Source organism: Mirounga leonina, unplaced genomic scaffold (genome assembly GCF_011800145.1).
Source record: "Mirounga leonina isolate KUSES-001 unplaced genomic scaffold, KU_Mleo_1.0 Mir_173, whole genome shotgun sequence".
Taxonomy (NCBI): Eukaryota; Metazoa; Chordata; class Mammalia; order Carnivora; family Phocidae; genus Mirounga; species Mirounga leonina.
The window spans coordinates 56573170-56599115 of record NW_023270447.1 but is presented as its reverse complement, the minus strand read 5'-3'; the positions used below and the strand labels follow the sequence as shown (position 1 = coordinate 56599115).

Genomic DNA, 25946 nt, shown 5'->3' with positions numbered 1-25946 from the left:
CTCTCTCTCTCTCTCTTTTTAATTTTCCTCTTCCTTCAGTCTCCAGAGTTCACAACTGGATTTGTTTATACTTACTATCACATTTTCCACGTTGAAGTCTAACCCACCTTGTTGTCTCATTCTCCTTAGGACTCGAAGTTCCTCAAAAGCAGGGATGGAGCTTCATTGATCTCTGTATCCTCTTTCCTCGGCACCTAGTACTGGGCCCAGCACACAAGTGCTCAACAGAGTTCAAGAAATGCTCCTGTGTGCTTGATGCATATTTCTCTATGTCTTAGTTCAGCGACAGCAAAGCGCTGATCAAATATATAAATCTATAGGACATAATTCAGAATGTTAAGTTCAACTGTTACTGATGGAATAAAGAATTTATTAGCCCATTTCAAAATGGCAGCACAGAACATAAAAAACCCTGTATGTTAGCTCTTTCATTTGTGCTATGATTGAAGAAAGGTTTCCATTTCAGAGGGAAACCACCATGTGCTTAAATTAAATGTGCCATAATGTCCGTCCTGGGCTAATGCTAAGTCTTGCATTATAGGTTGTGCAAGATGATTATTTAAAGATATGCATTCTAATCAATGGAGGTGAAGGTGTATGATATACTAAGTTATCATATAAAGGACTCAGGGTAGTCTAAATGTACCTATGCTTCTCTCATGTTAAAATTTATATCAAATTAGAACGTTAGGCCAAAGTAATTTTATCTCCTAATTTGGAGAAACAGACTCACATTTACACTGACCGCTAAACTCTTTGGACACAGCAAGTTCATCCATCTAGAAGGAACTAGAGGCACATGAAAACTCGTACTAGTCAGAGCTGATGACATAACATCAATACTTAAGAGGTCGCTGACAGGACATTTTTGTTCTTGTTTTACGCGATCATTTCACGTTGGTGACCGGGTCTCCAAGCCTACTCTACGTCAGAAACAGAAAATTTGCAGAGGAAAAAGAAATTCTGAAATAATGACATGTGCCAATTGTCAGCAAGGACAGGACAGAGACACCAAAGCAGCATCAATGCTAAAAATAAAACAAAACGAAGAGCCGTAATCACGTGGAGGCAGTCACTGCGGGCCACAAAGGCTCCCCTCCACCTCAATAGCCCTGTGTCCGTGTGGGCCGATACAATACGTGCTGTTCATACTGGTGAGCCAGAATCATCATGAATGCATTAGAATATACTATCTTCTAGTTCAAGGAGGTTAGGAAATATATGATAAGTTTAGATACTGCAGTCAATAGTTAAAAGAACAAATATTTTAATGGAAGTATAACAGAACTATTTGAGAAATTCAAATATTCAGAACTCATGAGGGTTCAAGTAGCTGAGGTTTAGAGAATGTAAAGCCCATCCTGACAAAATTTTCTTTTAAAGGCAAACTTTCTAATACCATCAGATACCACTGCCTGTTCTAATTCAGATTTAACTTAAACATCACTACTTTTTAAATTAGTTCATCTCAATATACCTAACTCGAAGTACAACACAATTTATCTCAAAAATCATTTACGTGGAGGGGCGCCTGGGTGGCTCAGTCAGTTGTGATTTCGGCTCAAGTCATGATCTCAACGTCATGAGAATGAGCCCCATGTCGGGCTCTGTGCTGGGCGTGGAGTCTGCTTAAGATTCTCTCTCTCTCCATCGCTCTCTCCTGCTCCTCTCCCCCCCCCCCCCCCCCCCCCCTTAAAAAACATTTACATGGTGTGGACAATCCTACAAAGAGACTTTCAGATGAGAGCATGATGGTGTGTTGCTGAAGATAAAAAGGATAATCTGATTTTTATGCTTCCTTCCCTTTCCAGTCTTCACATTTGGTTTAATAATCAATATAAAGAATTGCAATTTCTATAATGTGTGTCTTTGCCAAGTAGCATCAATCATACCTTAATTGTAATTATTCACATCTGGCAAGACTTCTGGTCTAACTGGACACATTTTCTCTTCCTATCTTACAAACATTAGGAACTTAAGAAAGGCTATGTCCTTTATACTCATGTATAACCTAACAAGCCAGAGAATCATTCAGTGTTTCCAGTTTGCTATTTTACCTTCTGACAAGTTTTATAAAAGCGAAGGGAATGAAACGAACTTGCATTACATACAAGATGTTGCCTACACAAATGCCAGAAAGGAAGCAAAATGAACAGCCGGAACATATGGCAGTGAGCTGACACATAAAGCAGCTAGTTCCACATGAGCAACAAGGAACATCTTGAAATGTACAAGACATATGTGTTTGAGGAAGAAGACTGAAGTGTTTCATAATAAAAACAGGACAAAGTGAACCATGAGTGCTGAATAAAGTTTTAATTAAAAATGGATTTTTAGCCTTCAATGTGAATATACAATATGCTTCACAGATGGATTTTCTATTTAAGCCTTACCCAAACCAAAAAGTAAGTGAGACAAATAAAGCTTCTGAAAATGGCACAGAGGCTAAAATGTATGTAAATAATAGAGTGTTCTGGTACAAACAAACAAGGAAGGAAGAACAACCCTTCTGTCATCTATTTTCTGCTCGCACATTGCTTAAGTAGACCATATAACCTGCCTTTGGTGCAAACACGTTTCTCCTCAGTTTAAATGTGTAACAGACACATACTACTGAGAAACAACCTACGTGTCCAACCATAAAGGAATGGTTAAGTTGCTTCGGAGTGTATCAATGCAATGTTAGATAACCATTAAAAATACAATTATGCATCATTTTAGAAAAATTAAAGTGTACGTATTGACATTGAAGTAGTAAGATACAGTATTTGTAAAAAACTAACTACTTTGTAGAAATTGCATAGAATATCACAATAGAACATACAAAAATATTACCAAGTTATCTCAAATTTTTACTTTTATGTGAGCAAATGCTTCTATAAATCTAATTTTTATGCAGTACTGCTTTTTTAAAATCAGGAAATAATGTTTGAGAAGTCCAGTTAAAGCTGAAATATCTACCTAGAAAATGTTCTAAGTTTATCAGAAAATGTTTTTATATTAATCTCTGATGCCTGAGCAATGGTGACCCTTACCGGGATAGTTTTATTCTTGTCCGAGGCAAGGAGGAATTATTCCTAAAGTTCACTGGCTATAGGCAAACAATGAACCGCACGCAGGCATCGAACAGATTGAAGATGTGACAATTATGCTCTCTGTGTGTGCACAGGGTCAATGGTTAGACTTTTCTCTTTTTTCCTTGAAAAAAAGAGCCTAAATTAAACAAAAGGCTATCTAAATCTCTTTCTAATGCATTTAAACAGCATGAGTTGAAGCTGAAAAATCTCTGGCAATGACTTTAGTGTTTGAAAGTGTCTTGATGCCAGAAAATGCTCTTCTATTCTAAAATGCTTATTTTTTAAAGTTCAGTTGGAGAGTTTTATGTGAGATCTTTAAGATGGACCCAAAGTAAATTCAGCAATAGCCTTTCTTACTAGGTTTTCTGAAGACTTCGTTTCATGTAGAAGACACGTTTATTTATTGCCACTATTTACTGATGTTCTCCCTGCACAAACTCTAGCGCCAGGCAAGTGACCAAATGCTGCCCCCAACAGTATTTAACCCTCATTTCCACACCATCCTGCTGCGGCTCAGAATTTTCTCACTTACAGACTTTTCTCCTTTCCTACCTCTTCCAACCCGACCCATCCTTCAGGCTGAACTCACATCCCTCCTCTGTATTCGTGAAGCCTTTTCAGAGCAAGGGCACCGGTTCCTCCATCTTTTGGACTCTTACTATTGATGGACTCTTCAGCAATTATACACTCCTTTGTGATATCTCTTATTGTGATCTTTACAAGTATTTATGCCATCTGCTAAAGTAGACTGAAAAGTCAGTGGGAACGTTTGAGAATTATTATTTTTTTGTCATCTATAGTGTTTACCGTGCAAGTGCAATAAATGAGCTGAAAGATGAAAACAGCCAGAAAAACAGACTACAAAACCCTGACTCTTGTCTGACTTATGGCCTTTGGGATGTCAGCTACATCTGCTTAATGATACTAGGAGAAGGAAATGGCATTATTTAAGCACCTAACGATCTTTTCTGGTATGAGGACACAATTCACAATCTCCAGTAAAGCATAGGAAGAAGGGCCTTGATGTGATTTCCATATACATCTCATCCTCATCTTGGGCCCCAATTTTACCATGGACCCTTATACGCTCACCATACTAAACTTCCTGCAGGTCCCGAATATGCTGTGCTTTTCTCATGCCCCTGCAAGTTCTGATGCCCTGCCTCTCCTCTTCCGATAAAATCATCTATTAAATGACTGAGATAAAAGGGTATTCCTTTGCAATGTCTTCCTTTACTCATTAATTGCTTCCTCTTTCATGCTCCTAAAGCACCTACCCAAACATCTCTTTCATCTATTTATATTGTGTATTTCCACTACACTTCACATTTTAGAACATGCTGTGTTTATAATGTGTTTGTGAGAGGTCAAGATGTATCTTACTTATATTTGTCCAATGCCACCCACAATAACTAGTTCACAGTAGGTATCCAATGCTTTTGCTAATGCATACATAGATAAATGAATGACCTTGCTAACTCTTTAGATGAAGGGAGAAAAAAACCCGGTATTTAAAAGTTAGCCATGGATAACCCAAAAGGTGTATCATTCATATGGGAATCGAGAGCCAGCCTTGTTTCTTGGAGCTCAAAACATTTTGTGCCTAAAAACAAACAAACAAACAAACATAGCCATTCAGATGATGAAGAGGTTAGCAAAATGAAAACGTTTTAAAAGGAGGAGGGGGGTGCTTGGCTGGCTCAGTTGGTAGAGCATGCAACTCTTACTACAGAGGAATAGGTGAATAGGTGCGAGACCCTCCAACCTGGGCAAGTATCACAATCACCTAAAGAGACTCTTAAAAATACAGTTAAATTTACTGCATCTGGATCCCCAAAGACTGAGATGAGGAAACTATTTTTAAGGTGATTCTGATCAGTCAGGATTTGGAACCACTGAACTGGAACATAACCAAAAGTTTCACCAGCGGGATGCCTGGGTGGCTCAGTAGGTTAAGTGTCTGCCTTCGGCTCAGGTCATGATCCCAGAGTCCTGGGATCGAGTCCTGAATCGGGCTCCCTGCTCAGCAGGAAGCCTGCTTCTCCCTCTGCCTGCTACTCCCCCTGCTTGTGCTCTCTGACAAATAAATAAATAAAATATTTAAAAAAAAAGTTTCACCAGCTTTTGACTATATTGTCATGCATATTGTCATGCATATTCCACTACAGAGATGAATATTAGGTATGTCTCAGATATTCTACTTCTGAATCCTATACCTAAGGAAAAGTTATTTCCAAATTATGATAATTTCTAATTATTTGTGGTAACTAGATCACTGAAATCTTTAAATCCCACAGAACTTTTTAGTAGAACTGCTATCAAGTTACAAGTTGGCTAGTTTAATTTCCCTTGCTGTTCAAGGGAACAGACGTGTGTTAATAAGCAGGTGAATTGGCCAACAGGTAAGAGCAGATTAGGGAGCAGGAAAAGCAAATCTTTGCAGATATTCACCAACATATAAACAAATCTGAATAAGGGACAACAAGCCTTCTCCAAAAGTACAAATGAATCAAATCTCTCTTAAAGTCTAATATTAAATCCAATACCTAAGGAAAATCAAACAATAGTGGGGAAAAGTTCTGTAGGATATTTATGAGAGAACACTAATATCTGGGCTTAAATCCTAATTCAGCCTCTTTCACTTCCACTGTGCACTACAAGAGACGCTTAACCCAAACCTGAGTCTTTTCATTTGTCAAAAATGGGCATTATCATCCCAGCCCTACCTAATTCATAAACATGCTATGGGGAGATACAATAATACATAAAAATGTGTGAAAATGATAACAGGCTACATAAAATACAAGCTATTATTTATCGTAAAAGTTTAGTGGAAATAGTTTTCCAAGGCTTTGACTGTTTGGTAGATAAAAATTCACTGAAGTCAATTTATCTTTTCCATTTTCCCAACACAAACACTTGAAAATACTTCCTAATTCAAAAGCTGGCATCTTTGTTTCTCATTTGGCAAAAACATTTCCGCCCCCTGGGTTTCCAGTGGAACTGAAATGAGTTTGACTGTTTTTGTTTAAGATTATCAACAAAAACCTCTCCAAATTATGCAGTTTCTATGCCAAAACACATTCTTTATGCAGCACAGTTGTAGAAATATATCATATGTGAACAACTGCTGGACCACAAAGAAGAATCAGAATGGCATATTTTTTCTATCCTTTAGGAAAATGTGAAGTATTTTAAATATGTTCATGTCCAGTGGTAGATTCTTTTCAATATAACTTTTTATTTAACAACATATTATTAAAAACAGGCAGAAGGAAGCTCTACTAAGTAATGTTTCAGAAAACATGTTTCAGATGAGTTCCATAGTTAGCTACATCATCATCATCATCATCGTAAATATCATTTACAGAGCCCTTACCATGTGCTAGGCATGTCTTAAGCCCTTTATATTTGTTAACTAATTTAATCTTCATAATGACCTCATGAGATTGGTAATTTTATCTTCATTTTACAGATGAGAAAACTAAGATGTAAAGAAATCAGTTAACTTTTCTAAGGTAACACAGTATTAGGTGATTGAGGTGGAATTGCAATGTAGCCGTATGATTCCAGAGACTGTATATCTAGCCACAAGACTATTTTTCTGGGCAGTGGGTAATTCATATGCAGTAAGATCAACAGCTAAAATATTCACTAGCCAGCAATTTCCAAAAATATTTAAGTATATTTAAAATTTTACTTTATCTCTTAGGTTGAGATCTCTAAAGGAAACCTTTGTAATTAAAAAATTTTAAATCTAAAATTTCTAAAGAATTACCTGGTAAACCTGAGATTGGTCTTCTTAAGAAGGGTGTATGTATATGTATGCATGTGTGCATGCATATGTGTGTGTATACATACACCTCTCTGGTATCAGACAGTGTGTCTTCTCAAAAAGGTAAGTGCTCAATCACATTCATTACAAATTCTTAAGAGCTATAGAGATGTTCATCTGGCTACTTCTGTTGAATTAGGGTAATTTACTCTAAGTTCTACCTCTAACATCCCCCAAGTTAAAAAATACATATGTGGTTAATTTATAAAACATATCTGTGCTAATTCTAAAACAAATGAAGGAGAAAATAAACCTCCAAGGATCAAAACTGGTTTTATAGGACATACACTCAAACTGAATTTATTTTTATTTCAAAAATAATACCTTCACAAGTAAGAGAACCTACATACAGAGTTGAAAGGGACAATATTGTCAGAGACTGAAGTCATGTGTTTAGTTTCACTTGTAAAAGCCACATAAAACCTTTACCAAAATGCACACTTATATACAAGGTTAATAGGATTTTTAAAAATAGAAAAATGACGCTTAGGCAGCTGTCTATGCCTGGGTGGATTTATGCACAAAACAATGAAACTAATGACAGGGAAAGGGAACTAAATCATTTTTGAGAATCTACTGCTCGTCAAGTACAATGCTAGTCACTTTGCATCATTTACCTAAAATATTTGCCTCATTTACCTAATGTATTCTTCATAACAACTATCCCAGATAGGTATCATTCCCATTTTATTAATAATAAAAATAAGGTTCAATACCTCCAGATAGCACCACAGTACAGAATTCAAACCCAGGTATATATGGCTCTTTCCATATGCTGTACAACCTACATAAATTAAATAACTAGTAAATCTGAAAGTTATACCAAAAATCTGAGTAATGTGGTTTCATGTCTTAAAATATTTTTGAATATTTTTTGCATTTATTCACATAGCTCATATTCAATTTTTGCTCTCCAATCAGATCAAGATTTTTCAAAATACTACCTTTATATTGGCTTGGAATTTTAGTTATTATAGTTACTCTTTATTGAACACCATGCATTGTATGAGGTACTCTATAGGCATTTACTCTTTAAATTATAACAACAACTAGGGGCACCTGGCTGGCTCAGTCAGTAGAGCATGTGACTCAGTCTTGGGGTTGTGAGTTTGAGCTCCACATTGGGCATGGAGATTACTTAAAAAATAAATGGTTATAACTCTATGAAAATATCTTCCATTTTACAAGTGAGAATACAAGTTCAGAGAAGTTAAGTAACCCAGAGGTGACAAAATCAGAGAAAGAAATCTGAGGTCTGTTCAACTTTAAAACCAACAGTATTGCTATTGTGCTAGATGGAATATTTTTGAAATTGCAAATTCATTTTCCCAGATCATTTCCAAAAAGCAGTTATGATAGTGCTTCATATATGTCAAAGAATCTCCACACTTGTTTTTCCTATTTTTTTTTTAAAGATTTTATTTATTTATTTGACAGAGAGAGACACAGCAAGAGAGGGAACACAAGCAGGGGCAGTGGGAGAGGGAGAAGGAGGCTTCCCGCCGAGCAAGGAGACCGATGCGGGGCTCGACCCCAGGACCTGGAATCATGACCTGAGCCGAAAGCAGACGCTTAACGACTGAGCCACCCAGGCGCCCCTTTCCTATTTATTTCTAACACTTCTCTGAGGAATGGAGGGCAATATTTATTATTTCACAGGTAGAAAAAATGAGGTTCAGAAAAGTTGTGGAGGAAGTGCTTTTTCTACTACGCAATGTTGGTGTCTGTCTCCTGGAAGTAGAACTTTCTGAAAAGCTATATATATAAATCCTTCCTTTGTTTGCATAGATCACTAATTTTACTAAAAAACACAAAAACTCCAGTGCATAATGAGTTTCATTGATAAAAGTCTCCAATAGAATACTTACTCTCAATTCTATTACATATGTTCAAAAACATTAAAGGTTTTCTCTCACCTTATTTCTGAACTATATCATACAGTAAACATCTTTAAACTTCTGCAACAGAAATACAGTGATGCTTGTGACAGTTTTTGACTTAAAGACTTTTTTTTTTTTCTGATATTAATAGAGCCACCTATGCTCTATTTTATTTAGTATTTCCTTGGAATACCATTTTTCCATTCTTTCACTTTTAGCCTGACTGTGTCCTTAAATATAAAGAGGGTCTGTTGTAGATAGCATATAGTTGGGTCTTGTTTTATTGTCCACTCAGCCATTCTATGTCTTTTGATTGAAGAGTTTAATACATTTACGTTTAAGGTAATTGTTGATAGGAAAGGACTTACTTTGCCATTTTGTTGTTTTCTGTATTGTAGTTCTTTTGTTCCTTTATTCCTCTCTTGTTGTCTTCCTTTGTGTTTTGTTGATTTTTGGTAGGGGTATGCTTTATTCCTTTCTCTTTTTATTTTGTGTATCTTCTATATGTTTTTTTTTGTGTATGTTTTTGGTTACCATGTGACTTGTTAAAATGTCCATACCACCCAAAGTGATCTACAAATTTATTGCTATATCCATGAAAATCCTAATGGCATTTTTTTAACAGAAATAGAATAATCATCATAAAATTCATATGGAACCTTTAGGCCCAGAATAGCTGAAGTGATCTTAAGAAAGAACAAAGAAGCTGGAGGCATCACACTTCCTGATTTCAAACTAAATTACAAAGCTACAGTAATTAAAATAGTATGACACTGACATAAAGACAGACCTATAGCAATGGAATGGAGAACCCAGACATAAAGCAACACATATATAGTCAACTGATCTTTGACAAGGGTGCCAAGAACACACAATGGGGAAAGGACAGTTTCTTCAATAAGTAGTGCTGGGAAAACTGGATATCCACATGCAGAAATGAAGGAAGTTCCTACCTTACACCATACACACACAAAAAAGGTGGATCAAAGATTTAAACCTAAGACCTGAAACTGTAAAACTCTTAATAGAAAACAGGGAAAAAGCTTCTTGACATTGGTCTTGGCAATGATTTCTTGGATATCACACCAAAAGCAAAGGAAACAAAAGTAAAAATAGACAAGTGGAACCATATCAAATTAAAAATTGTCTGCATGGTAAAGGAAACAACAGAATGAAAAAGGCAACCTATGGAATGGGAGAAAATATTTGCAAACCAGATATCTGGATAATACCTTTGTTAATAATAACAAAGTTTCAGTTCTCTAAGATGACTAAGTCCTAAAGAACTACTGTATGGCATGGTGTCTATAGTTAACACATACAGAAAGGGCCACAAGGAAACTGGAATGTGTTGAACATGTCTATCACCTTGACTGTGTTGATAATATCACAGGTGTTTGCATAGGTCCAAACTTATCAAACTCTACATATTAAACAGGTGCAGTTCTTTGTATATCAATTATACCTCAATAAAGCTATTTTAAAAAAGAGAAATGTTAGTGATGTTTGAATGTAGTTACTCATTCAAAGAGGGTAACTAGTGCTCCACAGAAAGCACATTGTCTTTTTACCTGGAACTATCCCATACATCAACTCTGGTTACCATGAAATCTTGGGTTAAAATAAATCTCCAGGGATGCTCCTTTCACACACTTCTACCAACTTCTACCTTAGCTCATGAAATTATCTCTTTATTCACTATTAGTGTTTGGATGTTGGAAATTTGCCCTAGGTTTTACTGCAGTGTTAATTAAATTGGGGTCATAATCTATAACAGTTTTCTGAAGAGACACTAGCCCCACCATTTAAAAATGTTATTAACTGTAATAAGCTGAGTTTTTGTAACCACTTACTTGTTGAGAGGCAGAATTGGGTTTAGATTCAAATTTGAGCTTTACCACATACTGGCTGTGTTTATCACTAGCCAATCATAGCAGTTTGATCCTTGGTTATCTAGTCTGTAAAACTGAGATTACTTATACCTACCCTAGCTCACAGGGTTGTTGGGAAGATCAAATAATATAATGTATGTAAATCACCAAGTACAGATGGTGGCCCTAAATAAGTATTACTTTAATTCCCTTGTTTTAAGAACTTTAAAGATGACACTTAGATGGGGACGAGAAGTAAAAAACCAAAAAATTACCTTCACCACCCCACCCCCAAATACTCTGCAAACATTCATATAGTATACAAATTAGAGCAGAGTGCATTCTCTTCCAACAGGTTCATTTACTTCAATTAGCATAACTTGAATGCAACACACTAAGGTTTAAGATATTAGTTTAAAAAAACTATTTCATTGAGACAGTTTTGCTTAAATATTCATATAAATACCTTACTTAATATGCTAACTCTTAATTAATCATGAGCGCCACAGTTTCTAGATTGAGTAGCTTAGTTACATCTGAAGGATAGAAGATGGAGAATTTTCCAATCCTTCAGTCAAAAATGTACTGCTTTGTGAATAACAAAACATATAACATTGGGAAAGAACATTTTAGGCTGTTCTTGGGAACCATGAAATTTGCATTTCATAGAAGGGATTTAATTAAACTCCACTGGAATAGAAGATGCTGGAAACAATTGCAGGCAATTGCTTGCTTGGTCCACTGCCTCCCCTGTACTTATCACCCCTTGCAGCAACACAGTAGGAGCTGACCCTCGTCACCTGAATGCTGTACATCTCAGTTGGTGAGTCGAGTAACAGACAGACAAGAAGACAGGCCATCATATGATTTCTTTTTTAATTTGAGAGTACTTTTTTGAAAAAATAGATTGCACTACATAAACACTAACTCTCTCAACTGATGAGCCATTTCTTTCTTCTTGAGGACCATGGTACAACTAGGATTTCCCTTTTATCTTTTCCTTTGTTTTCGCTTTTGGCTACCGGTATAGATAAACTAGCTGAGCGCAAGTCTTATCAGGTCTTCTTATTTCTTATGTCCAGATAGTTAGGCTTTGTATTGTTTCTAGTGACCCTTCATGTATTTTTCTTTCATGCAGTCATTCAACAAACATTGTACATCTACTCTGTGCCACAGATACAGAAGTAAACAGGGCCCTAGACCAGCAGAAAAAGACACACAAGAAAGGCATTGATAATTGAGTTTGTTAAGTGCTATAATAAAGATATGCTCAAATTGTGGTGCTGGAAACACAAAGATGAGGAAATACTCCTGAGCTAGAAAAGAGTAAAAATAAGGAAACCCATGGACACTACACTATCATTATCTGTCTGACCCTCCATCAATAGTCAAAATGAGCTCCTTGGGTTCAAGAACCTGATTTATTTCACTAACTCATGTTCAGTACACTTTTGCAGAGGTGATCTATAGAAATACAGCAAAATGTACTTTCTTGAATATCTTATACACACACACACACACACACACACACCTTTTTCCCCTCAAAAGTAGAGTTATTTTTGGTAAAGAGAATAAGGACTTAACTAATATTAACCTGTAGAGGACAAGGTAGGTGTGGCAGCATATACACTCATATCTGTTCTGTGTTGGGTTATTTCCTTCCTACTTTAAAAATCCTAGTGATTTTCTAAGGCTTATGATATCCAGGTCATCTAGATAGAATACCAGCTAATTTCAGTTATCATTAATTACTAATTTCTGAGGTATATGACACCTTTAAGAATTAATTAGGACTTCCTTTTCATCTTTATAGCATTTCTATCATCTATTACAGTACTTCTCTCACTGTAATAAGTAAATGTCAGTCTCCCCCCCACAAACTCAGGTCAGGAACTGTGTTTTTGTTTATCTCTGGACGTTTAGTCAGTGCTGTGCAGATTGCCTGGAACAGAGAAGACCTTCAATAATATTTGATAAATGGATGAATATTTACCAGTTCTGGTTGTCTAAGAAACTTTATATTATTAAACTAAGTGTATCACTCAGAGATAAATAATATACTCATAATAACTCATAACAAAAAATTGGGTTTCCTCTCTTACCTCTTCATTTTGTACATGAATTTCTAGCTATTTTCCTAATTATAATGCGACTATAATTCTATTATTATTCCTAATTTCTAAAAGCGTGGCTCTCTAACATGCTAACCACCAAGGCCTCAACAATAAGCAAAAAGTGCAATTGCTTGAGGTTCACTCCTGTCAGGGCGTCTATAATGGTCATGTACAAATTAGGACAAGAACAGCAGAGAGCTTTCATTTGTTTTTCTCTCACTTCATTATTTTTATCTGATTTCAAAAATCCATTTTCTACTTTTGACTTCTCCAAAGTTCTAGATCTTTATTTTTAACTGATTACTAGATATTTCCCTCTATCCCACCTCTACCTTCATAAAACCTGATCAATATTTGTTTATTCCATCTTGGTTTCCTTTTCTCAAAAGTCATTCCCATCTTTCAATATCCACCTCTTCCAATGCTACTCCAGACCTGTCATTCTCTTCGCAGTTCTCTTACTGCACTCAACACATCCTCCCAAAGCTTTTGCATCCCTGCATACCATCTCCAGTGAAAGGACTTGGGAGTTTCCTGAACATCCATGCTGTTCCCCATTTTCATGCTTTTGCAAATTCTGCACCAAGCTACAATGCTTTATCCCCATTCCTGTAGTCTTCCACTGAAGAAGTTACCAAACCACTGTAAATGTTGAAATACACTGTTGTTTTTTTCAATCGACTCTTCACACTTGTGGGAAGGTACATTTAACAAATTTATACTCTCTATATCTAATACAGTGCTCAATAAACATGTGACGAATGGGTGGATGATGCTTAAATGTATAACTAGCCTAAGATCCTAAGGTAAAATTTAAAAAACAAAAAAATTGTAAAATGGTGGGGTCACTTTGAAAAACAGTTTGGCTATTCCTCAAAATGTCAAACATAGTGTTTCCATATGACTCAGCATTTCCACCTCTAGGTTTACCCTTGAAAGAAATGAAAAGATACGTTCTCACAAAAACTCATACACAAATATTCATGCCAGTTCTTTTCATAATATCACAAAAGGGAAAATAATAAAAATGCTCATCAACTGACTGTTGCACATCCCCATTATGACTATTACTTAATCATCAAAGGAATAAAGTACTGATGTGCATTACAACACAGATGAACTATGAAAACATTATGCTAAGTCAAAGAAGCCAGACACCAAAGATCACGTACTATATGATCCCATTTATGTGAAACACCAGAACAGGCACAGAGACAGAAAGCAGATTGCTGGTTGCCAGGAGGTGAGGGCAGAAGGGAATGGGGAGTGATTGCTGATGGGTTCAGGATTTCTTTCTGGAGTCATGAAATATTTTATAATTAGCTAGTGGTTATAGCTGCACAACTCTGTGAATATACTAAAAACCACGCAACTGTATACTTTTAAAGGGTAAACTTTACAGTATATGAGTTTTATCTCAATAAAGCTATTACTGGAAAATGAAGACAATAATGAGAATGCTCTATCTGCTCCAGATTTTTAATCAGGGGCTTAATCTTTGAAGTTACAATACAACTCTGCTTCCTAGAACTTGTTTATCTTCCATCTTAATCAATTATACAATTATAGAAATGTTGGAACGTTAAAAGACCCTTCTAAATTAACCCCTTCATCACCTTATAGATAAGAAAACTGAGCTCCAAGAAGGATAAATGACTTGAACAAGGTTGTATAGCTAATAGTGGGACCATGAAGACCTCACTCTCTGTCCAATCACACATCTTTTTTCTTAGTTGAATTGACATCTTTCTTCCTGAAATTCCCAGGTTTTTTTTTTTTATTTAAAGGACAAAATACCTTAAAAGGAAGAAGTAAGATCAATTTATCTTTCATATTAAGTCTAATAACTATTACTAGATTGTAAGAAATATTTTTAAAAGGCTAAGGAAATAGCTACATCTTTCTGCTTCATTGTAAGAATTGTAATAACTACATCTTTCTGCTTCTTACAATGAGAAAAGACAACTATTAGTATTTAAAGGTTTTACTCCTTAAAAATAACATAACATAAGATTTTATAGTAATACTTAGGGATAGCAACAAAGACCACTTCTTCCCCCAGGAAATGGAAATAGACACTTAGCTAATATACTACATATCTGGAAATTTGCACCTGATCCTTCAGAGAGAAGTCAAATGTAATACACAGGAAAATGTCTTTCCGAATATCATATTCTGAAGTTCCCCTCTGAGACCCATTTTTTGTGGTCTTTGTATAGCCAATGGCAGAAATAGGTGTAATAGGTAACTTTTGATGTAGTTATTCACTCAGGAGATTTTCTATGACAGTGAAATTTTCTTTGAAGTTCAAAATTGTTCTTTTCACCAAGCAGGACCTTTTAAATGGAAGAATTTTTCATTTGTTTCCACATGTAAAACAAAAACAAAACATACTAAGTTTCACTGATAATATTTTTTGTTTAAAAAAAAAGCATTAGTCAATGTTGACCTTCAAAAGCTCATTGTACAAAACATCATCCTACAACTTACAGCCAAAGAGTAACTCAGTGATTGTATAGTGTCCTATTTCCCTGACTGCTGTCTACATGTATCCAAGGATGGCACATTTGAAAGGGAGTGTGGGGAGCTGAGGGGGTGGGACGGAAGGGGAACAATGGCTGTAATGACAAATATTGCTACACACTCACTTTAGGAAATTCTGGGCTAATTCAAAAAATATTTAATGAGCACTATGTGTCAGACTCCAGACCAGATGCTAGAGCGAAACAGGTGTATGTCAGGATTTCTTAGTACCTCCACCAGGCTAGTGTTGACTATGACTTTATCAGCCATACACACCAGTTTGCCCGGACAGCCCGTTTGGAACAGCTGTTCCAGGATCAATAGCACTGCCTTTCGTTCCTGCCATCCTACCTGTGAGTCTCTAAGTTCGGGAGTGTGAATCTAGTGTATAGATTTTCCTCAACTTATATGGCTAATGAAACTCCTGTATCTACTTTCCTACAGCCATCTCTTAAAATAGAAGTCCACAGAATACGGTTTGGGAAATGCTGATCCACTTCATTCTCTCCATGTGATAGCTGAGGAAAGTCAGGCCCAGAGAGTTAAAGAGACTCAGCGGGAGAAACGGCAGAGCCTAGGCCTCCTGGCCCCTTTTTCTGATGCACGTTCCCACACATCACTGATTGTCATACCAGAACACTCTTAACATGGAGTTTAAAAATCCTATTATTAGATAACAAGTGTTATATATTTTCTCTCAATACAAAAACAAGTCACTCAATTTTACATGTTATTTTCAACTTAAATGGAGTTCATTTTTTTTTCTTTTTAAATCATAGCTGTAGAATTAACCAAAGGTACAGTCAATGAGAGAATAGCACCTCATAGTCAACTCTTCAAGCTTGTAAGCCAAGTTTGCTTATTTTCTATTCTTTGCTTTCCCTCCACTTACTCTGGTAAATATGAGGTGACGGATTTCTTCATATCTTCAAAGACTCAGTGGCCTCTCAGGTATGGATAAGGCGGGTGGAGAGGAGCTAATTTTATCAACTATCGGATTTTCCAGTACAAAGCATTCTGTATAATATTTTACTCCTCTTTATGGTTCCAAGTGTCCTTTAAGTAAAGATACTACTTTCCAATGAATCATGAACACTACATCAAAAACTAATGATGTACTGTATGGTGACTAACATAAAATAATAAATAAAAAAAGATACTACTTTCCTGGGCCATTCGGTACACCTATGAAAACTCTAAAGAATTTAAAATTACAATATAATCCCTTTATTCTTTCCGACTTTCTACATGCTTACTAACGAAAGCTATGTTCTGATTCTGGATGCACCAAAAGATGTGGCCTTAAGATCATGCAAAGAATTCTATTTTTAAAAATCAGTTATTCACATTTTGGGTCACACATGGCCACTGCTATTTCTAGCTAACCGTATTGTAGGTAACTTAGTTCTTTGACAGAAGAGGAAGTGAATGATTATATAAACTTTAAAAACACCTATTTCTTATTAGCTAAGAAATACAAGTAACCTTTTTTAGGGGGGATAAATAAGTAGAAAATACTAGTCAAAACAGGGTTTAAACTTAGGAAATTCATTTCTGAACTATTTATTGTTTTGCCCATTACCAAGAAAAAGGAGTTCATATTAATCTTAGACAAGATAACCAATCAAGCAGATGAAAAGAAAATCACAAGGTGATTAAGGCTGAAGACCATTTCTAGAGAGAATCTATTCTTGGATTTGTAGATGGAGATATGAGATATATGTGGCAGAACATCCTTCTCATAATCAGACTGGAAGTTGTGATTGTGGTGCAGAGCTTTGACTTTTGGAATACAGCACTCTCTTCTGTGATTAAAAAAAAAAAGGACTGCCTATGATAATTTACCATTTGAAGCAATAAACTTATTCACATTTAACTACTACTCAGAATCACCTGCTTAAAAAAAAAAAGAATACAGATATTGATCACATCAAACGTTTTCATTGAGAAGTTGACACAGACACCCATACAGTTTATTATGGGTGGTCTCAGAAGCTTTCCTGTGTATGAGAAACAGAACTACAGGCCTTTTTGTACAAGTTCCTGTATATCTTGTCCATGCTGTTCTCAAAGATGGGTCGGTGGGATTTTCCTTTATAAGAGGCTGCTCTGTTGGACCAGTATTCACCATCATCCAAATGGAGAGTGCCACGTGGCCGCTGAAATGAGCTATAAAAAAGGATATAAAATATTAAAACTGGTGAAACTCAATGAAAGGTAGTATTATATAAATCAAATATTACTGAGTACCTTATGGGTATGTGATACTCTGGGCTGTGAGAAATAAAAGATAATAAGGTCTGTGCCTTCAGAGAGTGACCCTATTCGTATGAAACTATTACAAAACAGTAAAATGAAAATTGTGTCTGAGAGAGAGAGTTATGAAGAATTCAGAGAAGGGAGATGTGTGTGATGTGGTAAAAGCAGGGCGCAGATGCTGTGGGAAGGCCAGTCATGAGAGCTCCGGGCCTCTCAAGTCAGACAGACACGGAACTGAGTAACAGCTCAATCCTTTATAAGCTGTGGACCCTGGGGCAATTTATTTAATCATCCTGAGTCTCAGCTTCCTTTACTGTATTTTCTGCACTATTGTTTTAAAAATCAAAGACAGTATGTGTAAAGTATATGGTACAGTGCTTACTCTGCACACAGAAGTTATTAACCACGAGGCACTAAACTACTAGATATTTATCTAAAAATCTGAGGATGCTCTGAAGTTGGTAGCTGTGGAAACTGAGGCTCAGTGAAGTCAATGACTTGCCTACGCCACTCAGCTAGTGACTGGCAGAAGAGAAAGAGATACCACGTCTGTGGCCTTGAGGCCCCTTCCGCTATGGCACACTGCTATTGTCCTCAAGAAGGAGTAGCTAAGAATTAGCCTGAATGTGAACCACTTCTGGAAAATGGAAAACAAGGCAAAAAAGTCTGTATTTGAAGTGATAGGGAACCAATTTTGAGGGTCTTGAAGAAAAAAGAGAGAATGGATAGGAAACTATGAAACAGACCAGGACTAGGCTAATTATAATGAGAATAGAGAAGAAAAGGCAACTCCTTTTAAAGGTTTGATAGTACTTTAAAAAACATACCAAAGTTACAATTTTACTATCATAAATATTAAGTTCTGGGCTTAATATATTACTTGCTAGAAACAAAATGTTGACTTTTTCAAGGACTGAGTTTATTTCATTTTTTAAATAAATAACTGACCTACTTCAAGAAATTAATTACTTGTTATAGATAAGACTCTCAAGGCATGTTAGAGATTACGAAGTTTGTGTCATATAAAACTATGTTCTGGTTATTAAATGCCACAAATATTTTATTCATACATTTGGAATGTCACTTCAAACAAACAATTTCTTCCTTGACTTATCAGTCCAATGATGTTACCTCTATTGTCAGTTGTGAAACAGAAACTCTTAGAGCTGTATATCTGTAAGAAGAATTTGCTATTTGACCTGAAGTCAATCTAACACCTGAACACAATAAAAGAGACCACAAAAAAGGCATGGAGTAGGCTGGGTTATCATTCTTGGAGCTTGACATGGTGTCCGTGAGAATGTAAAGTCATGAGAACAATTCTACACTCACTTTGGAAGAGTTTGGCATAACCCAATAAGGTTGAATATGCAGTTTCAAGCCAGTAATCCCACTCCTGGGTACCCCAGCAAAATTCCTTTTTTTTTTTTTTTTTAAAGATTTTATTTATTTATTTGAGACAGAATGAGAGACAGACAGCATGAGAGGGAGGAGGGTCAGAGGGAGAAGCAGACTCCCTGCCGAGCAGGGAGCCTGATGCGGGACTCGATCCAGGGACTCCAGGATCATGACCTGAGCCGAAGGCAGTCGCTTAACCAACTGAGCCACCCAGGCGCCCCACCCCAGCAAAATTCTTACACATATGTACCAGGAGACATGTACAGACATGGACTGGAAGCTACCTAAATATCCATCTACATTAGATCAGATATGCATAAAATGGTATGTGCATACAATGATATAATATGCAACAGGGAAAATTACTGATCTATAGCCACATGCATCAATGTGGATGAAACTGAAAAACCAACAGAGTGGAAAAAATAGCAAATTCCAAACAATACACAGTTATACTTACATTTATGTAAAGTCTAAAACAAGGAAAATTTAACAACTTATTGCTGAAGGATAGATTCACGTGTGGTATTAACTATAAAGAAAAAAGGATTAATAGAAAAGCTATAATAACAGCTGTCTCTATGGAAAGAGATGCAATTGGTTCAGAGCATAAGGTGGCTTTGGAGGTACGGCTAATGTTCTATTAAGTTGGATGGTGAGTAAATGGGTATTCATTTATTATAGTATTATCATTATTATTATTACTTAGACGCACAAACCTTAAATATATCCCCGTTACAAGTAATATATGTGATATGTTTTTAAAAATTCACTTTTGTGAACCATGACAAGAGGTCTCTCTACTTCCTCATGGCTTTGCTAAGATGAAATTTTACCTCATATTTTCTAGTAATATTTACTAGATCCTGTCAAACTTTCTTTACACTTGGTGCTGCCTCTTTCACACTGGAAAATTTTGAAAATGGTAGTCTCTGGGATAACAAAGGTGTCTTAAAACATGATTATCATTACTTCTATCTTGTCCATTCAGTTAAGGAGGGATAATTAACCAGAACATAGTTTTATATGACAATTTCTAATAATGTCAGTATAATATTTAAAATTGTTCAAAAGGCCTTAGCCAAGTCTCAGTGCCCTTGCTTTGATATAGTTACCACATTTCTTTCATTAGCTTTGCTGAAGAAATAGTCTAGCCACTGAATACAATTTCTGATTTCATAGATTTTTTTTCACCAAGCTTAACTCCTGTTGTCACTTACAACTTTTTTTTTTTTTTGACAGTTTGAGTCAAATGATAGGGAAATCACATACTCACAAATATATTAACAGAAACATTTCCACATCTTTTGTGCCTCTGCAACTGTATCTACCAGCCTAGGTCCCCATATTTGCCTGTGTTCCCTTCATACTACTTTAGGAATCCCACCATGTTGTGTTTTGCTTGGTTGGTTGTTTTTTGTTTATTTGTTGACTTGTTTTGCAACAAGTCATGAACTAATTAAAATTTCACAAAACACAGATTTGTCCTTATCTTCTTGTCCACAACCATCAACTTTACTACATGCTGATGGCCAGATAATAATGTTCTTTTCTGAATTCTATATTTTGTTTAGTTGCCAGGCTAGTTCCATGATAAACCTACTCAAGAGAAGTCTGAATTTCTAACACACACCTCTACCCTGCTCTCAGAGAGGTAAAGCAGCAGTAGAGCTTTAAACTTGTGCATATTTCTTCTGAGAGTGTAAACCAAATTGCCACCCCTATCATCAATTACAATATTTAATATTACCTGGCATAGATTTGCTACTGCTTTGCTTCCATTAGACAATACATTTTTTTTTCATGTCTCAAAGCTATCTTAAAGTATCACCTCAGTGGCTTGCAATGAATAAATAAAATTCAGAAAGCTTTTTGGAAGCAAACATGAACCTGATAAGGTTCTGTAAAGAAGAGCTAAAGCGGCCAAAATACACATCCTGATGCTTTTAGATCTTGTAAAATTTGGCAGCGAGTTTATTTCTATTTAAAATTGCAAAATTCTTCAATTTAGTAAACAATATTGTAATTCTCTGGAGAGAATTTAGGAATTAGTTCAGCCTGGAAGTCTGAATTGCAAAACAGAGATGTGAACACAGAACAGGTCCTAATATGGTTCACAGATAGGTGCAGACAAAGAGTATCATAATCCTAAAAATGATATTTACTTCCAGACATGAAAGCATTAACTCTCTAATGAACTGTGAACATATTGAGTCAATTCTGATTTCTCATTACTGAGTATAAGTTTAAAATGTGTAAGTGACACTAAAAAGTTTTATTATAGTAATAGGCTTTTAAAAATTATACTTCTCTATTTTACCATGAGTATCTCCAGCATTCCTACACTCAAAGCATTTTAGTGAATTCCTACTAAACTCTAAAAAAATACTGCATCAATGCTATATACCATTAAATGGTTACTTTCAAAGTGGGGATGATATTTTATTAATGCAGTGCATTTTGTTTTAATTAACTTACTCTTGCTTAAATAGGGAGCCCTGTATTTAATCATGATAATGCTATTAAGAAAAAAAGGAAAAAAAGAACAGACCAGGATAATATCCAAGAACTGTACAGCTTCAAATCCTAAGTGTTGAAAAGGCCTAGTATATATGCAAAGAGAAAGGTCTTAGGCAGTTTAGCATGAACTAGGAGACAAAAGACATTACTAATTTTTTGCTTCGAAAAGAATGAACTCACTTGAAACCCTGATGTTTCCTATTATCAGTGTCAAATGAAGCCCAAGCATATACTACTCTATACATAGTCTTCAGACAAAATATCTCTAAGGTGATACCCATTGAAAAGAAGGTCAGAAGGTAAGATGGATATACTACCCCCAAAATATTAATTCTAAGAAATAACTGAAAGGCCATGAGAATTATAAAATTGGCCACTTGCTATTTGTACTCAAAGAACCAGAGTTGAAAGTGACTTTAAAGATGATACATATTTTATATTTCAAAATTGTGATCTAAGAGTCAATATAAACATGCTTATATAATACAAGAGATAAGTTCCTTTCCATAATACTCAACAAAGGTTCCTATCAAGCAAAACTTTGACTGACAAAACACATAGAATATTTTTGAACTACTAGTTACTATGGCTCTCGAATCTCACTTGGGATTGCTGTAATAGTGTCTTCCATGTCATCATCCAATCGGCAGTTCACCTAACACTAGTTCAGACCATAATCGCCTACTTGTTTATGAGAATGTCATAAAATCACAATTCTTACTGAAAGTTATATTTAATGTATTATTTTCTCATGATCTATTTAGAAAACTAAATTAGTGTGCAAGACTTGGTAGTCCTAAAACCATTCTGGTTGCTTAGTAGTATTTTTTTAAGCGGACAACAAGTTGGAACACTGGACATGCCCTGGTGTCAATATTAAGTCTAATTACCAAGGTCATATTTTTGTTTTAAAAAAATGAATACAACACTGCCCTGTCCTAATCATCAGAGACTTTTCTAGACCCCTCAGCTGCAATTTTTACAACACTTTGAAAAATCACATAAATATGCAGCACCCCCAATATTTCTGAATATCAACATACCTTCTAGACAAAATTTGTTTAAAAAAATTAAATCTTAAGTATTTAATGAAAAAGGATTTTAAGATACTTGAGTTAATAACACAAGATCCAATGAATTCAAATTAGAATCAAGTAACATTTTTCTCACTTAAAAATGAAAGCTCATTCTTATTTAAGAGATTTTAAGTCTGTATATTATTTAGAGTTTTTTCTTCCACTTGTTAATATTAAAGACAGCCTTTTGGCTATTTATTACATCTTAGTAGATTCATCAGATTAATCAGATAGTGATCAGTAGGGAAGAGATGAAAACTACAGTCAAGCCTGTGTTATTCAAAAATATTCAGCTGCTGGGTACCAGAGGGGAGGGGGTGGGAGGATGGGTGAAGTAGGTGATGGGGATGAAGGAGTGCACTTGTGATGAGCACCAGGTGAAGCACGGAATCACTATACCGTACACCTGAAACTAAGATAACACTGTATGTTAACTATACTGGAATCTATAAAAACAAACAAAAATATATAGTCACAATTTTAATTACTCAGTTCTGTTCCAAATAATTTCACAATAAAACAGTACATTGAGCATATTTCTACTGTTAGTAACCTGAAAAATATTCAGTGTAATAGTAAATAGAAAACGGTTTATATCATTAGCTAGTTCCATAAAAGAATATGGTTAAAAATTTTAGGCAATAGTCATAAAAGGTCAATTCACATTTTAATGATGAACTGAAAATTATTTTTATCCTTACTTCTCTCTTTTTGTGACCAACTCCCATCTATATGAAGCATCACTCATGCCTGGTCTTTAATTAGGATCAATGTTCAAATAAGATAGTTATGCCAGAAGTACACAACAATATGGAGAAATTTAAACATCCTGAAAACTGAAGAAATCTGAACTATACAGAGCAGGTACTAAAAAGCCCGCCAGGACCCTGGGCACTGGCAAGGCTACCACTGCAAAGGCCTAAAATTTCCTAAAAGATAGGAAAGAGAGAGGGAGGTTGGCATGGGTAATAGATTCTTCCCAAAATCCCAGCTCCAGATCCTAAAACACTTGAAGTAAAAGGTCACTTAACAACTCCTTGATAAGAGATTTCTTCCAAATGAATCTTATAGTCAGAGGACAGAAGACCTAGGCCAGCTAGCATGCATAGGCTGCCATGTACAGTAACAGGCACTCCAATTTCCCATTCTGCTCTTCCTGCAGAAAGCACGGACTCTTTGCTACACTCCATGAATGATAACCACAGTGCACATCTAGATTGTAAGATCAAGTATTGAATCCTAGGCATAATTTTGATGCAAAGCATGAAAGAAATAATTTTTATCTTTTTTTTTTTTTTAAAGATTTTATTTATTTATTTGACAGAAAGAGACACAGCGAGAGAGGGAACACAAGCAGGGGGAGTGGGAGAGGGAGAAGCAGGCTTCCTGCTGAGCAGGGAGGGGCTCGATCCCAGGACCCTGGGATCATGACCTGAGCTGAAGGCAGATGCTTAACAACTGAGCCACCCAGGCGCCCCAATAATTTTTATCTCTTTATCAATATTCTCTATTTGATGAGTCATTGCCATTATATATGCTTTTAATTCTTTAAACAGGATTTCCTTTGGTTCTTTGAACACAGCTGCTAAATCCAATATCTGGGCCTCCTCAAAGACAATTTATAGTAATTCATTCTTCAATCATATGGGTTAGATTTTCCTATTTCTTGCATGTCTCATAAGTTTTTGTTGAAAACAATATTTTAGATAAAAACTGCAACAACTCTTGATTTTGACCTTACCAGGGTTTTGTTTTTGATTATTTGTTTAGTGTCCTGCCTGCACTAATGCCTGAAGTCTGTTTCCCTTGCCCTGTATAGTTTCTGATGTCTCCTGTTCCTTTCTTTTTTTAAAAAAAATTATTGTTTCTACTTTTAAGTCGGACTCATAGGGGCTGCCCCTGGGTCAGCATAGGTTAGTGACCAGCAAATGACTGGTCAGAAAGGCTTCTTCCATCTTTTGCCAATGGATCTATGTGTGACTTGGAATATACGTTCAAAGTTTATCCAGTTTGCAAGCCTGTCCTGAATATTACTTTCTGCCTTCACAAGGCCTCACATTCAACCATGGACGAGTGGCTCCCTAAGGGCCTCTCCAGTTTTTCCTGAACATATTTACAACCTTACAGATACACATAATGTTCCAGACTACTAGGGGTAAGTACAACTTTATCAAGACCAACTTTGGCTACCTGGACCCTGGATCTTTGTTATCTGTCCCAACAAGTAGTTAGACCTCAAGCCTTCTCTTATTGGTTGCCAGTGGGATCATTATTGTTTCTACTAATCTCCATGTACATGGGATTTCCCATGCTCTGCTCCATATAGCCAGTCTCTTCCGGCAGCCAAGCTGCCGCTCTCTCAGCATGACTGCCCTACGAAGCTGGGCACTGGGAGTTCTGGACAAAATGCCAGATTCCCACTGCCCTTATTGAGGCTCAGTAGATTTTCTCGATAAATGCTTCTTTTTTTTTTTTTTTAAAGATTTTATTTATTTTTATTTTATTTGAGAGAGAGAATGAGAGAGAGAGCATGGGAGGGGGAGGGTCAGAGGGAGAAGCAGACTCCCTGCCGAGCAGGGAGCCCGATGCGGGACTCGATCCAGGGACTCCAGGATCATGACCTGAGCCAAAGGCAGTCGCTTAACCAACTGAGCCACCCAGGCGCCCCTCGATAAATGCTTCTTGATTTGTTATATGCCTTTGGTCAATTTCTAGAGTCTTAAAATTGGCGTTTTTGACAATTCTGTCTAGTTGTTGCTTTGTGAAAGAGGATTTGCTGAGCTCCTCACTCAGCCATTCAGGGGTCCATGCAGACTTCCTCAGGACCTCTGTGTCAATGTGTGTCTGAGAGGGGTGATATTAAGCCAAGACCCCAAACCCCCTTTTGATTTCTGCTGATGGAAGCCTTCGCGTGTAGGTTCTCTCATCTTTGAGATGGAAAGTAGAACGAGAGTGACTCCTTGTCCTAATATTTAATATGACTTAGGGATAAAACTAAAATAACATCCTGATCATCTCAGTAGCTTCTGGAGCTAATATCAAATATACTCTTATAAAAGGTCTTGAAGTTCTGACCACTTGGTCCTATCAGTCTAAATGTATATATAAGAGAAGTGGCAAGGAATATAAAGAAATCTCAAAAAAAATGTATAAGGAGAACTTTTCTGATACTCTGCTTAACTCTTACTTGAGGGGTACCAAAATAGTCCCAGGTAAGCAATTAACATTGCTTGGTGAACTGGAAAAAGAACGAGGTTTACAGCAAACTTTAAATACAGACCAGTGCTTTTCAAAATGTGGTCCTTACACTAGCTGCATTAGAAGCATCCATGATATTTCTTAAAATGCAGATTTCTAGGTCTCACCTTCTAGGTAAAGATTTAGAATCTAAGG

At 36.1% G+C, this 25946-nt stretch overlaps 1 protein-coding gene across 6 annotated transcripts in view; it reads right to left on the bottom strand.

Annotated features, from left to right (window-relative positions):
- Positions 1-15204: 15204 nt before the first annotated feature.
- The window catches only part of SPATA6 (spermatogenesis associated 6), a 137640-nt gene continuing 126898 nt past the window's right edge, over positions 15205-25946 (bottom strand). For 4 of the 6 annotated variants that reach the window (XM_035018604.1, XM_035018605.1, XM_035018607.1 and 1 more), the window contains one exon: positions 15205-17469. In XM_035018604.1, the coding sequence (XP_034874495.1) occupies positions 17289-17469 (181 nt within the window). In that variant the 3' untranslated portion in view covers positions 15205-17288. The remainder of the gene's footprint in view (positions 17470-25946) is intronic. The other 2 variants (XM_035018608.1, XM_035018610.1) reach the window with 1 other exon arrangement.